This window comes from Archocentrus centrarchus, chromosome 3 (assembly GCF_007364275.1).
Source record: "Archocentrus centrarchus isolate MPI-CPG fArcCen1 chromosome 3, fArcCen1, whole genome shotgun sequence".
Classification (NCBI taxonomy): domain Eukaryota; kingdom Metazoa; phylum Chordata; class Actinopteri; order Cichliformes; family Cichlidae; genus Archocentrus; species Archocentrus centrarchus.
This window is the reverse complement of record NC_044348.1, coordinates 20,905,952-20,921,962: the sequence shown is the minus strand read 5'-3', so window position 1 is coordinate 20,921,962 and position 16,011 is coordinate 20,905,952. Positions and strand designations below refer to the sequence as shown.

The 16,011-nt window shown below is 40.8% G+C and overlaps 1 protein-coding gene across 1 annotated transcript; it reads left to right on the top strand.

Moving 5' to 3' along the window:
- Nucleotides 1–2,183: 2,183 nt before the first annotated feature.
- ddx21 (DEAD (Asp-Glu-Ala-Asp) box helicase 21) lies at nt 2,184–13,657 on the top strand. The gene is made up of 16 exons (XM_030722468.1): nt 2,184–2,346; nt 3,221–3,445; nt 3,670–3,807; nt 3,908–3,980; nt 4,280–4,458; nt 4,548–4,665; nt 7,857–8,042; nt 9,176–9,321; nt 9,671–9,820; nt 9,972–10,133; nt 10,435–10,554; nt 10,937–11,010; nt 11,565–11,724; nt 11,972–12,106; nt 12,634–12,678; nt 12,825–13,657. The coding sequence occupies exons 1-16, from the start codon at nt 2,263–2,265 to the stop codon at nt 13,089–13,091; spliced, it is 2,262 nt and encodes a 753-aa protein (XP_030578328.1). The 5' UTR covers nt 2,184–2,262; the 3' UTR covers nt 13,092–13,657.
- Nucleotides 13,658–16,011: the final 2,354 nt, after the last annotated feature.

The following is a 16,011-nucleotide window of genomic DNA, read 5'->3' as shown; positions in this document are numbered from 1 at the left end:
ACATTTATCGAGGTCAAGGAAAAGTGATTAGGAAAAAACATGGGAGGTAATTTTCTTTGCCTAGGAGTAGTGACCCCTCAATGACAAGGTTGCCATGCCCTAAAGCACCCGGTCTTATTGTCTGTTTTACTCTAAATGGGATCATAACAATGGAAATCATGCTGCACTTAAAAAGACTTCAAACTAGAGTTATACTGAAGTTATAAATCAAGTTAGAAGTGGGGTTATTTTCTATAAAAATCTGACTTATTTTTTTCAACCAGTGGCATTACAGGGGTGGCTGTGGCTCAGGAGGTAGCACGGGTCATCTACTAATCAGAAGGTGGTTTGATCCCTGGCTGCTCCAGTCTGCATGCCAAAGTATCCTCAGGCAAGATACTGAACCCCAAGTTGCTCCCGATGTGTCCACTGGAGTGCAAATGTTAGAATGTTAAATAGAAAGCAGTTAGATGTAGGAAGTGCTTGTATGAATGTGAATGAAACATGCTGTATAAAGTGCTTTTAGTGCTCATTTATTTATTTAAACCTTCATTTAACCAGGCAAAACAGATTAAGAACAATTTCTTACTTACAACTGTGGCCTGGCATGTAGAGTAGAAAAGCACTACATATTCACTCACCCATCCAAATCATTGAATTCAGGTGTTCCAATCCCTTCCATAGCCACAGGTGTATAAATCAAGCACCTAGGCATGCAGACTGCTTTTACAAACATTTGTGAAAGAATGGGTCGCTCTCAGGAACTCAGTGAATTCCAGCGTGGTACCGTGATAGAATGTTACCAGTGCAACAAGTCCAATCATGAAATTTCCTCACTACTAAATATTCCACAGTCAACTGTTAGTGGTATTATAATAGAGTGGTAGTAATAGGGAATGACAGCAACTCAGCCACAAAGTGGTGGCCCACGTAAAATGACAATGCTGGCTCAGCAGATGCTGAGGTATGTAGTGTGTAGAGGTTGCCAACTTTCTGCAGAGTCAATTACTACAGACCTCCAAACTTCATGTGGCCTCCAGATTAGTCAAGAACAGTGCGTAGAGAGCTTCATGGAATGTGTTCCTATGGCTGAGCAGCTGCAGCCAAGCCTTACATCACAGAGCGCACTGCAAAGCGTCAGATGCAGTGGTGTGAAGCACTGTACTCTAGAGCAGCATGTTCTCTGGAGTGACGATTCACATTTCTCCATCTGGCAAACTGATGGATGAGTCTGGGTTAGGCAGCTGCCAGGAGAACGGTACTTGTCTGACTGCATTGTGCCAAGTGTAGTTTGGTGGAGGGGGGATTACGGTGTGAGGTTGTTTTTCAGGAGTTGGGCTCGGCCCCTTAATTCAAGTGAAAGAAACACTTAATGCTTCAGCATACCAAGACATTTGGACAATTTCATGCTCCCAACTTTGTGGGAACAGTTTGTGGATGGCCCCTTCCTGGTCCATAAAGACATGGATAAGTGAGGTTGGTGTGGAAGAACTTGACTGGCCTGCACCCTGATAGAACACCTTTGGGATGAATTAAAGCAGAGACTGTGAACCAGGCCTTCTCGTCCAATATCAGTGTCTGACCTCACAAATGCGCTTCTGGAAAAATGCCCCAAATTTCCCATAAACACACTCCTAAAGCTTGTAGAAAGTCTTCACTGAAAAGTTAAAGCTGTTATAGCTATAAAGGGTGGGCTGACATCATAATGTCACTCAAGTTCATATGCATGTGAAGGCAGACGAATTAATACTTTTGGCAATATAGAGTATGCAAAAGATTATTAATAGACTGGAACACACTGCGCCATCTGCTGGGAGGCTATTGTCACTACTACAGACTGTCAGTATGTAAGTAAGGTACAGCTATTGGGTCACTACTCACCGGAGATGAACAAATTAAATACTTTTAAGCCTATTTGATTGTGTTTTCACCAGCATTTTAGTTACTTTCTCTGCACTTATTCTTCCAAGATTTTCTCCTCAGAGGCAAATAATTTTATAGAATAAAATAATACTTGACTTTGACTTAAGTATAAAATATCTAACATTTTAGTTTACCTAATTCATTGCAATTATGCACTGTAATTATTTCTTGTTAGTAGGAAGTTGTTATTAATGCTCTTGCCTGCGTTGTGCCTGTCCATAGATTGCATACACGTGTCTCTATTTCCGTACCCGGATCGTGAACACGCGCCGGCGCTCCGCCCTACGCGTTCCTTTCCATCCGCGTGCCCGAAGGTTTTGCCTGTGTGTCTACGCTGAGGGGTTCCAACAGGGAAGAGAAATGCCATCAAAGATCATTTTTGAAACCGAGGATCAAATCATGGACGAAGATGTAGAGACTGTCGCAGAGGCTAAAACCGTAAAGGTGAGCAGAGCAGGTCGTCTCGATCTGAAAAGAAAGAAAAAACAGTTTACTTCCGCGACGCTTCGACTCGGCTCCTCCGTGTTTTGGCAACATGTGGCTGAACATGCTAACCGGCTAACCAGACAGCTAACACTACTTAACTGTAAAGAAAACGGAAACAGGGAAGATAAGCTTATGTAGCGGAATTAGCAGTGACGTATTAGTACTGTAACATACTGTACTGTATTAAACTTAAATACTGTAATGAACAGCAGCAATGTGACCCAATGCTAACCTATTGCAGCATACTGTTTCAGTGTAGCCATTTAACCTAGCTAACAAAGATCACGTGGCGTGCCCATGTGTCGCGGAGATGGAGTAATGTACCGTGTGACGACGAGTCTGTTTACATTTGAGTGTACATCCGCGCTTTAAACGCGACCTGAACTCATTTTGTTTAGTTCATATCCAGGTAAACAAACAAACAAAAAAAAAAATCCATAAAACAGGAAAAAAAAAGTCCACTTATGGTTATAGCTGCTTTTATTTTGCGATTATTATTTTGTGTGTTATTATGTGCTCATGTTCGATTGTTTAAGTCATTTAAGTTTGTTCAGCTTATAGAGAATTCAGAGTTTAACTTTAAACCTCAGATTGGGATTACGACTATTAAAACTGGAAACTACAGTTCGACAATAAATGTGTCCTTCGTTTAATCTGTACACATAGTATTTTTAATCTGCTACAGCTGTTGTGAAGTTCTGGGTTTACACTGGTGTTTAAAATAACAATTTACACCATATCTATATAAAAGTATTTTCCCTTTTCTCTTGTTAAATACTTTTTTTAGTTGGATTTTCTGAATTTCTTACTATTGTTGTATCTTAAAAAAAAGAACAAAACCAAGGAGGGCAAGAAGCTGAAGAAACAGCAGCAGCAGGAGGAGCAGGAGGAGCCTGACTGTGAGCCTCCGGCACCAAAGAAGAAGAAGAAAAAAGACAAGCTGGCAGCGGACCAAGTGAACGGATACATCGATGGTGCCACTGACATGAATGGCAACAGTAACGGTGTTGAAACACCAAAGAAGAAGACTAAAAAGAACACTGAAGAACAACCAGAGGTCAGTGGTGTATTGTTTTCACAGAAAATCAGACCTTTCCTTGCCAAAGGTCTGATTTTGCAACTAATGTACAGCAAACAGTTTATGGGCATATTGAGATCTCCTGGTTATATTGATAGAATATAATACTTACTCCTGTAAGGTGATTTCTCAGTGCTCTTGTAGACACTGTATCACTCTGTCCCTTGTGTAACACTTTGTCCAATTCTTTTACTGGGATTTAGAAAATAAAGAAGCAAAAGAAAGCAACTGCAGAGGCAGCAACCAATGGACATTCCACCCCAAACACCCCCGCTCAGACTCCCACTCAGACGCCATCCCAGTCAAGTGAAGACTCGGCCAGTGACAGCGAAAAAGAAATGGTAAGATTTGAAGGAGGATTGTTTTTAGCTTTTCTCAGCTTATCTCCTAGCTTCAGTTAGTTTCCGATTACAAAAATCTGACTCTTGTTTTCTTGTTTAGGAGACACCGGAGCAGAGAGAAGGGGCATTCTCCAACTTCAGAATCTCCAAAGTCACTATTGACAAACTAAAAGGTAAGCATGTTAGAACCACAGCTTGTTGGTAAATCTGACTTCAAATTAATCACTTTTACGTGATTAACCTTTTTTTATTGAATGCACATAATTTATGTGAATGTTCCGAGACATTTTGAGCTTTTCACGGGTATCCTGCCATACACCGTGCAAAGGAATATTTGCAGTTGTGCTTTACTATGGTGACAGTGGGAGTAGGAGTTGTTGAGGTGCTTCGAGGTGTGCTAAATAATTAACTAATAATGTAATTGCCATTGATTCGCTTTCTTCTGGGTCCCTACTATCACCATCTTTCTCAGCTCGAGGAGTCTCTTACCTGTTTGACATTCAGGTAAAGACATTTGATCATGTATATGATGGAGAGGACGTTATTGCCCAGGCCCGAACAGGAACAGGAAAGACTTTCTCCTTTGCTATCCCTTTGGTGGAGAAGCTCCAGAAGGATTCAGTGGACATGGCCAGAGGCCGTCCTCCCAAGGTACACATCCATACATGTTTACACAGGTTACTGAATCTTTATAGATGCCATGTTTGTGTGTGACTGAATTTTTTTTTTTTTTTCTGTAGGTTCTGGTGTTGGCTCCAACCAGAGAGTTGGCTATCCAGGTTGCTAAGGACTTCAAAGACATCGCCAAGCGCCTGTCTATCGCCTGTTTCTATGGAGGCAGCTCATACAACCCACAGAGTATGTCTCACACAACAACTCAGTTGTCAGTTATTTCACATTTAATTTAGCATAAATTATAGATCCACGCATGTTATTTGTTATGTACTGAATGTGTACATAGACCAGGGATACTCAACTTGATCTAGCCGAGGGCCACATTTGGAAAATGAGAAGTGGCTGAGGGCCAGTCATTAAACTACATTCATATAAAATGAGCAAACTTTAAAAAAGACTGATAGCTTGTGCTCATATTTTGATGCATTTTATTAGCTCCACTGCAATTCAGCAAGATATATTTTGAACCATCTTGAACAGCATAGCTGGAATGTTTCCTATTATGCAGGCAAATATTGGACAAATTCAAAAATGAAAATGATTATTAACAATTCTTTGGCATAGAATGAACATATTTCAGCTCTTTTGGTGTGAAAGCTGTTTATAAAATATATTAAACACATAACTGCACAGTGCAAGCCACCAAATGTTGGAATAGTTCAGAAATACAATTAAAAAAAAAAGCTGCTTTACTATATTTCAGTTATTTTAAAGTTTGGAACAGACAGCACAGGTATGTAATCAGATGTTTATGTTTTAACCTCTTCATGCATCACATACTATTAGTTATTGACTACATGCTTAATGTGAGGTAACACATCTCATTTCCTTTGAGAGCTTACTGAAGTTTGGTTTCTGAGAGGTCAAGGCAATATGCAAGCACTGGTTGAGATGTGAGTCGGTGAGTCTATTGCGCTTTTTGTCCTTAATTAGATTCATCACTGAAAACCCCGACTCGCATATGTAAGTGGATCCGAACATTGTCAAAATGTATATAGCGAGTCTTTTAGAGTTCGGATACTGATGAACAGAGTGTGCCCAAAATTCACACAGTCTCTCCTCTCTGAACTTGGCTTTTAGGACATCATTAGCCTGCATCTGGACCAGTTCCAGCTGGAAAGCGCCCTCACTGATAGCAGGCACAGCGTTTTTTGCCTCTGCTGGGCAGCTCCCGGTGACAGCAACGGCGAACGGGTTGCGCACAAACAGTAGCAGTTGCTGTGGGATTTTGAAGTTGTGAAACCGCGATCTGAAGTTCTCTGACAGATTTTTTAACAGTGCTACCATTCGTGACATCACCAGGGTAGGGAAGTGAAGTTTTTTCCCCTCTATGTCCGCCACGAATACGCCCAAGGTTGTCTGAAAAGCGCTCACTTTTTCAAAGAGCTCTCCCACATTCGAATCCCCACCTTGGAGCTGCAGGTTAAGATGGTTCAAGTGATTAATGATATCACACAGAAATGCAACCAGAGCCACAGATTCCTGATCTTGCATAAACTGAGAGAACTCATCTGCTTTCTTTGTTTTTTGACCGGAAAGAAATTCTGTGATTTCTTTGCGCAGTGCAAAGAAGCGCTGTAGGACTCGCCCCCTGCTCAGCCATCTGACATCATTGTGCTGTAGTAGGTCTGAATATTGAGCTTCTTGCTCCTGTAGTAGCATTTTGAAAAGCTGGTGCTGTAAACTTGAAGTTGAGCGGATGTGATTTACAATTTTGATCACTGTGTCCATCACTCCTTTCATTTCACCAGACAGTTTGGCACACAACACCGTCTGGTGAATGATGCAGTGTAGTGAACTAACTGTGGGGTGGTCCGATATGAGACGTGATGCTTAGCCCCTCTCTCGTCCTATCATAGATGGCCCACCGTCAGTTACAAGGAGGTTGATTTTATCCAGCTCCAGAGAATTCTTATCAAAGATACTTTTCATAGAATTGTACATGGCCTCACCTGTTGCATTGCTCTTGATGGGCAAAAGGCACAGCAGCTCCTCTTTGAAAAGCTCCCCGTTAATATATCTCACAAACACGGACAGCTGTGCAGTGTCTGTTGCATCTGTAGACTCGTCCATAGCTATTGACATGTAATCCACACACTTCAGTTCAGCAAGTAAAGTAGAAAAACTGTCCTCATACAAAGTTTCTAGTCTCTGTGCCACCGTTGAATCCGAAAGCTGAACCTGCTTCACGCGGTTAACGATGTCATCTTTGTGTTTGTCACCGGCAAACAACTCCTCCACGATTCCTAATGTGCACACTTTCACAAGCTCAGCGTCCACAAATGGCTTGCCCTTTTTAGCCAGCTCCCAGGTTACACGCAGTGAAGCAGCGGTGGCTTTTTCAGCAGCAGTAGTGGAAGTCGTCAAGATTGTTGATGTGGTAGCATAAGACAACTTTACGGCCTCAGTCTTGTCTTTTCGTGCAATGCTACCAACCGGGAAAGCTGCACTGAAGCTAGCATGTTTTGACTCATAATGCCGCTTAATGTTAGCAACTTTGCATACAGCAACTGTCTTTTGGCAAATTAAACACAACGGTTTTGCGTTGGCATGAGGTGGCAAAATGGATGCAAAATCAATCTGTCCATTTGTTATTAAACTGTCTGTTTTCAACGTCAACTTTTCTCCGCTTACTAACCTCACTCATTTTTTGCCAAGATATTCATTTAAGGACACGTCTTTTCCTCGCAGATCAGCAGTGATTCTTGACCTGCGCAAACTGTTCACTACCTTAAAGGCCCAAATCATTAGGACCTAAAGGGCCGTGTACAAACTAATGATTCAGAGGACTCGTCTTACAGACAGTTCCCTTTGTGAACACAAGGGGGAATTATTCAGTATTTGTTACACAATAAAAGGGAAAACGTGTAAATTATTTTAATTTTGAGCAATTACAAGAAATGGCCGCGGGCCGGTCACCAGCCAATCACGGGCCGGATTTGGCCCGCGGGCCGTGAGATGAGTATGACTGACATAGACCCTTCTTTTAACCAGGTGCTTTTCTGCTGCAGTAACTCAGGTCAGACACAAGGTGTCAGAACCATATGTAGGAAAAGGCTTTGGGCTTTTTTTCCCTTTTTTCCTAATTGCAGTGTGATTCACAGGACTCACAAATTAACTTAATAACTGGGATCGCTTTAATCATGACTGTAAAGTGCTGATAAAAATCACTGTAACTGAGATCATTCCTACACTGCAGTTCTTTTGTTATGTTAATTATTAAGTGATTTTTAAATGGACTTGTACTTTGAACTTTGAAGGAATACAACAATTTGTAAACAATTTGTAAATATCAGAGTGAATTTTTATTTTCACAGTGTGCTTTATACATTAATACCAATGATAACTTCCTTTATTCCCATTTTCCTTTCCAGTTGATGCTATCCGTAATGGTATTGATATATTGGTTGGTACCCCCGGTCGGATCAAGGACCACATCCAGAACAATAAACTCAACCTCACCAAACTGAAACATGTTGTTCTTGATGAAGTGGACCAGATGTTGGACATGGGCTTTGCAGAACAGGTTGAAGAGATTTTGGGTTCGTCATATAAGAAAGGTAAGGTAAATCTGTGTGTGTTTGTGAGAGTGTACTTACTTATTTATTAATTATATGCATGTTTTAGTATGTGTATATGTACAATGGGCTGTTTGGATTTGGATTTTGGTTTGTCTATCATGCACAGTCTTGGGGAAAAAAGTTTTCTTACAACTATTGCATAGCGGTTAAGAGGGTTCCATTTTCACTGGATTAACTGATCATCAGCAAACGGCACCTCAGTAAAAGCACCTGTTTTGACAGTTTGCTGGTTGATCTTTCAGGTGTGAGTCAACACACCACAATCTTGCAAAGAGTGGACGTCCCAGCAAATTCACCCCAACTCTGCAGACCTCATTGAGCATTTTAAATGTTACACGTTCATTAAGTATTCTGCAATGAGAGAAAGAGTGGGCAAGTGTGCCTTTTTTGGAAAGGAAAGCCTCTTCTCTCTAAAAAGAACACGGCAGCACAGCTTCCTTTTGCAAAGTTGCGTCTGAACAATCCACGGGACTTCTGGAACAATGTCCTTTGAATAGATGAAACCAACCACAGCTTATCAGCACAAACACCTCATACCAGCTGTCATGTACAGCGATGGAGAGGTGATGATTTGGGCTTGTTTTACAGCCACAGGTGATGGGCACCTTGATTTGACCATGAACTCCTCTGTCTATTAAACTATTATAGAGTCAGATTTGAGGCCACCTGTCTGACAGGTAAAGCTTGGTCCAAATTGGGTCAGAATAATGATCCCAAGCACAGCAGCAAATCTACAACAGAATAGCTGAAAATGAAAAGAATCCAGGTTTTGCAATTTTCCAGACCTCAAAAGACCTCAATTGTTGTGGGACCCATAAATGAATGCCCACAAACCTCAATGAACTGAAGCAGCGCTGTAAAGAAGAGTGGGTCAGAATTCCTCCAGAACTGACAGACTGATAAAGTCATACAGAAAACAATTATATCAAGCTGTTGCTGAGAAAGGTAGTTCTACAAGGTGTTGGATGATGCGGTGTACTTGGTTTTTCACAGGACTGCATAGAGTTCTGCAATAACTGCCTTTTTCACATGACTGTACTTTGAAGTAGTAATCGTTTTAGTCTGGTTATGTATGTGAACTTAAAAAGTGTGTGTGTCTGTCTCCTGTCTAGACTGCGACGACAACCCACAGACTCTTTTGTTTTCGGCCACCTGCCCACCTTGGGTGTATGAAGTTGCCAAGAAATACATGAGAACAAACTGCAAACATATTGACCTGATTGGCAAGAAAACACAGAAAGCTGCAACAACTGTGGAAGTAAGTGTGCTTGTGTGGGAGGGGGCGTGTACAGACTGAGATGGGTGCAATTTAACGAGCATTACAGCAGTCTTGGTTCTTTGGTTTACATTGCTCAGAGATGCTTGCATGTGGGGCCAGTTAAAGTAACAGACTGTAAAATGAGCTCACATCTCCACCAGGAAAACTCAGCAAGTTCATTTGCAGTAAAAATTACTGTATTTATCATTATCCACTTCAGTGAAGTTGTAATAAAGTACAAGTTTTTAGCCTGCCACTTGGATTAATGAAAATCTCTCTTCTCTCACTCCCTGGTTTTTCCTTTCCTTGGTGTGTCATTTGTCACTGTGTGTGTCTTCTCATGCTGTAGCATCTGGCCATAGCGTGTCATTGGTCGCAGCGTGCGGCAGTGATAGGCGACGTGATCCAGGTGTACAGTGGCAGCCATGGTAGAACCATCGTCTTCTGTGAGACGAAGAAAGAGGCCAATGAGCTTTCCATGAATGCATCCATCAAACAGGTAGACACACATTTGCATAATGTCCTTGTAAACATCATGTAGAGAATTTTGGTAGTGTTGACAGAAGATATATTTTTTTTTTTTTTTAGTCATAGCTGCTGCTTTGCCTGTTGAGTGTTAATTTTCATTCATTTTGTTTGCATGTTTTCAGAGTGCCCAGTCCCTTCATGGTGATATCCCCCAGAAACAGAGAGAGATGACGCTCAAGGGATTTAGAAATGGATCCTTTGAGGTTCTGGTTGCCACTAATGTTGCAGCCCGTGGATTAGACATCCCTGAAGTCGATTTGGTGGTCCAATGTTCTCCACCGAAGGTGAGTAGAGTTGCCAGTTATCTGTAATTCTTTAGTTTAATTATACCTTTGTGTTCATGGGATTTACCAATTTTTTTTTTACTATGTTGATTTTATGGTTGTATAGCCTGTGTACCAACAGCCTTGGTTGGTGCGCTTGTGTAAAGTGGCTGATGGATTCAAATTGAACAATTAAGTCTCGGTACATGGATGTTACCCGCACTGTTTTATAGCAATTATTGTAATGTGTTGAGGTCTCAAAACTTTACTTTGTCTTAATTTTTTAATTTTTAATTTTTTGTGTGTGTGTGTTCATTCTCAGGATGTGGAGTCATACATCCATCGTTCAGGACGTACGGGCCGGGCAGGGAGGACGGGAGTCTGCATCTGCTTCTACCAGAGAAAAGAAGAGGACCAGTTGCGCTTTGTAGAAAACAAAGCGGTAGGTATCTTTTCAAATTCTCACTTGGGAATAAAGATGGGCAAAGAGGAGTGACGGGTTCACTTCTTTAAAAAGCTGTGTGAAAATAAAAAAGTTAAAAATAAAAAGCCCAAAAACAACCCTACTCATATGTTCCGCACATGAGAGAAAGAATCAAAGGGAGAGGGGCAGAAAGGTAGAGGAGGGTGTTTAAGAGGAGCTCGAGGTAAAGGAGGTGCTATTCTGCTACAGTGCTTAGAGAACCAGAGTGAAGGTCGTCTATTTCATAGAGTTGGAAATAGACTCTAAAATTGCTTCCTAACATTTTTACACAGTCTGTATGACAATGAGATCTTCCTATGTGACTGTTGAACTAAACACCTTTTATTTGGTATTATTTCAGGGCATCACATTCAGGCGAGTTGGCGTTCCCACTGCCAACGATATCATTAAGTCATCAAGCAAGGATGCTGTCAGGTAGGTAATTAAGGAGAGTGAAAGCCAAGGGCAAGCAATTATATTTTGTTACGGGAGTATGAAACTGTCTTAATTGTTTACCATTTGAAGCCTTGCATTCAGTCAGCCACAAGGTGTGATTAATAATCAAGGGGTATAGTTTATTACTTTGGCAGCTTATTGGTTCCACAAAGCCTTTGCCTTAACTCTCTGCACCCCAGAACTACCACGGCTGGCTGCCTTGCATTTCCCCATAACAGCTGTGGCCAGCTGGTGTGTTTCTACTACTGGTTTATTAATATCAACACTTAGCAATAAATGAGACTGTTACTTGTAATCTTTAAATTAAAATGAAATTATAATTGACACTTTATAGCAGTTTTTTTTTTAAAGCTATATTTAGGTGTTTAGGTGTCTTATCAGATTTCCCATTTCTTTCCACATTCTCGGGAATCTGGAACAGTCCAGTAGAGTTCTGTTGGGGGTATAGAGGGTTAATCATGACACTGCTGAATGTGAAAAATATTTCCTGACTGTGAGAGTTTGATTGTTGACTCGTCCTTTATTGTGTTCAGGTTTCTGGACTCCGTTCCAGTCACAGCTATCGGGTATTTCAGAGCATCAGCTGAGAAGCTGATTGAGGAGAGAGGAGCAGTTGATGCACTAGCTGCTGCCCTGGCCCACATTTCTGGTGCCACAAGTCTAGAGCAAAGGTCGCTGCTCAGCTCAGATGCTGTAAGTTTCTTATGCATACATAGAATAAGTCTCACTGTATCAGGCACAGTTCACCCTCACATATAGTTTATCAAAAAGAAGATAGATTTGTGTCTGCCCGTAGGCGTGCACATGCAGACCGAACATGTTGCCCCTGCCACCCACTAAGTGTAGTGCTTGTCCTTCATCTAGTTAGAAATGTGCTCTGCCTTTAGGTGATGTATAACTGTAATTCCGCCTAATGTGTTGTTTCTGTTTGTTTTTGCAGGGTTTCACCACAATGCAGTTGGTGTGTTCCCAGGAGATGCATAATCTGGGTTACGCCTGGAGAACCATCAAAGAGCAGCTAGGAGAGGAGATTGAGAACCATATTAACAGAATGACCTTCCTCAAAGGCAGAACGGTATGTACACATCCTAACATAGATATGTGAGCTGCAGCTGGTGTAGATATAGATGCCAGACCTTTGTGAAATAATCGGTATCTATCTGCAAAAGAGGTTGTATGTGTGGATGTTTGCGTGCAAACAGTTTTGATGTATGTTACAAAGGATTGGGCTCAGTTTATAGACGGTGAGGGTTCTACTTTTCTATAAATTGTACAATCTTGCCAAAAAAAAAAAGGGGGGGGGGGGGGGGGGGGGCATACAATATGAATGATAGCAATTGAGTTGGCAAATGGAAATGTGAATTGGAAACCCACTGGTAAATGAAAATGCAAATTAAGAGAAGTAGTCAGTGAAATGTCTTTTTAAAATGTATTTTTTTGTTTGTGTGGGAATTGAGCCTCTCCAGTCACACAATAAGCACAGAGCTAATTATCCACAGCATGTAAACAGAAAGACATCTGTTAGTAAAAGTGAACATGTGTAACCATACCTGTTTGACACACTGAAAACTCACCCTATCGCTCTCACTGTTTTTGTAACAGGGAGTTTGTTTTGACGTCCCAGCTGATAAAGTCAAGGAGATTCAGGTGAGAACAACAGCAACCTCCACATCTGTTCAACATATGTGGTTGACTTTTAGAATGTCTTCGAGATTAATTAAGTAAAAATAAAAATGATGACAGACTGCGGCAATCTTACTGAAACCCGTCGCCCCCACTTGTATCTTTATCAGGAGACCTGGACGGACGGCCGCCGTTGGCAGCTGTCTGTGGCCACCGAACTGCCAGAGCTGGAAGAGAAGCAGTTCAGTAACCGCGGTGACAGAGGGTTTGGTAGCGGTAACCGTGGTGACAGAGGAGGGTTCAGAGGCGGCAGGGGACGGAGTTTCGGTGGAAACCGTGGCAGCGGCTTTCGGAAAGGTGGCGGCGGCGGTGGCTACAACAACAACAGCAACAGAGGGGGACACAAACGCAGCTTCAGCCAAGCGTTTGATTACTGAAGTGCCCACATGTGGACTGATAGGACAGGCTGTCACTCAGCTGGGCTGGCAGTGGTTTTTATTGGCTGGGTGGTGAACAGTCTCCATCATGATACAAGTTTAATTGTAATTTAAAATACGATTCATTAAATGAGTTTAAATGAGTTTCTGACATAATTTAAAACATGCTGTCTGAAGAGAAATATTAAAGGGGCAGTTCACCCCACAGCTATATACATGGTTTTCTTCTAGTCTGTTGTGCATGGCATCCATCGATTTGTTTTGGTATGATCTACACATGCTTGTTGCTATCTGCAGCAGAAATGTCTGCCTTCTCATGAATATAATGGGTGTAAATGCCACTTGTGGGGCTTAAAACATGACCCTGGTCACTTAGCAAACCTTGTTGTGAGCTGTTTAATTTTTTTTTTTCCTGTTGAACTACACCCACCAGTCTACATCACTTTGCAGAAGGTTCGCATGTGTGTACCTGTAACAAGAGGTTTGTTCCCATGATGATGTGTAAACATTGTCATCCTCAGCTGAGCTTTAATGTTGGCTGGGTGAATTCTTTCTGTAATTGGCTCAAGAGAAAGAAAATTGTTTCTATGTGAAACTGCTCAAAACAAAAATTGTAACACTTTTCTTTTAAGTGTCTTGATTTCTTAAAAGAATAAGAAAGAGGACAGCACAGTGGTGCAGTGGTTAGGACTGTTACCTCATAGCAACAGTGGATTCAAAGCCACCACTGGGACCATTCTGTGTGGCGTTTGCATGTTTTCCCTGTGTTTGCATAGGCGTTCTCCATGTTCTCTGGTTTCCTCCCAAAGTCATTTACTTAGCGGGGTTGATTAATTGGTAATTCTAAATTGGTTGTAAGTGCGAGCGTGAATGTCTGTCTCTGCTAGCCCTGTGACAGGCTGGCAACCTGTCCAGGGTGTACCCTGCCTCTCGCTCCCACCCCACCTCCAGACCTCTTTTAGTCCCATTATGTTCAAGAAAAGGCAGAAATCTTTACAGCGTACATTTTCAGAATTAGACAAAACACTCCAAAATATTCCAGATGGATAAGTAGCACAACAAAGCAGAGGAGATTTTTGGGGTGAACTGTCACTTTAATTTCCAGGTAGCTATTTTAAAAGGTGTTAGGTGAAAATCTGTGTGCGGCATATACAAAACAGTAAGACTGGGAGCCATTTTTGCTGTTCCCGATGTGTGCTTCTTTAATGTGACACATTAGTTGAAACTTTTGGAATGACATTTCAGCTAAATAAGTACTGTAAGCACCAAATTTAGTTGGCATGCCTTCTATGGGCAAAATTAAAAAATGCTGGTTAATTGACCTATATTGAAATGTCAGCATTATGCAATGCCATGACTTAAAGTTGGAACATGTCATCCATTGGGTTTTAGGTAAAGTGTTACTTTTTTTAATGGGTGTTTGGGGAACATTGGCAGCAGTCACACTGGAGCCTTTTGTCCAAAACTGTTCTGATCCAGCAACTTGTTTGACATTTGTTATATGAATATGCTACAAAATGTGCTGAGTTTGTAGTACCATGATGGTGTGCTATAATGCAGACACCATGTGGGATACAGTGTTTGTACTCTGCACTCAGAACAGTGGTGGCGTTGACCTTTACAGATGTGCTCAGTGTCAGATTGCTTCATTACCCTCAGTTGAAACTCCTCCCCAAAAATATATTGGATGATTGCTTTGCAATTGCCTCTATTTAATACCTTTTGTCTACTGCTTCCATTCATTTGAATGAAATGACTTATTGATTAAAAAGGTCAACTCAAATTGTGTTTGTTCATTCCAATGCGGGTAAAATAAGTATTTAATATGAAGTGAATCCCAATGGTTTTAATACTGAACTACTTGCTAATGCATATATCTTAGTAGCCAATCACATGGCGGCATTTCAGTGAATTTAGGCAACGCAATATCCTTGATTTACATAAACAGCAGCAAAAAAAGACAAATTTGACATTTTCACAATGTAAGTTTAATTATTTAAATGAGTCAGATGTTGCTATTAGAAAATGAGGTTGAGTCACCACATAAAATATTCATTTTATTGTATTGAATAGTTAAACTAGAAGCTGTAAGCTTAAATTGTTTGCAGGCAACTTGGCAGTTTGTGATGTTGTTAAATAATGTTTTTCTTTTTTCAGTACAAGCACATTGTCCACAAAAATTTAAAAGTATTTAAATTTTTAAAATAATTTTTCTAGTACCAGTTTTTTTTTCTCCACTTTATCTGGTGCATTGTTGTAATTGGCATACGCAATTACACTATCTTGATACAATATTACTAAGGCAACACAGTCCAAATTACACCACAATATAAAACAAGGCTTAACAATAAACTCTTAAAAGAATTTCTGAACAACAGTTTATGTGCAAATATTGCATTACTGCCACTGCATCCTGGCTGCACTTCCAAGTATCTGTTTTCATGTTGACGATGGGTTCAGATGTACATTTTTCACAAATATCCAATAGATGAAAATGTTACACCTCTCTCTTCATCCAGCTCAGTATTGTAGTTCCTTTTATTGAGTTTGATGAAGAGTTGAAAAAGAACAATCACCAGATTTACACAGATTTTTCAGTAAACTTAAAATGCGTCTTATTCAGAGAGCTTTTTTTTTAAATTTGTTTCAGCCAGCATTGATTTGTATAGTTGGATGTAAAGTCAGTAAACCTGATGGTTCAGCCATAGTTTCGACAGCAGACATACAAATATTAGGAGCAATTATATTAAAATGAAACAGTTGATCATTAAAACCACTCCATCCTTTGATATTGTGTTAGATCCCATTCTCACATGTTAATAATTCATTGTGCAACAGCAAACAAAGTTTATTGGATCTGTTCTGACTGATTTCCCCTGTGCCATTTGGCCTCCCCTGCTGGATTATACTGGGAGGCAAA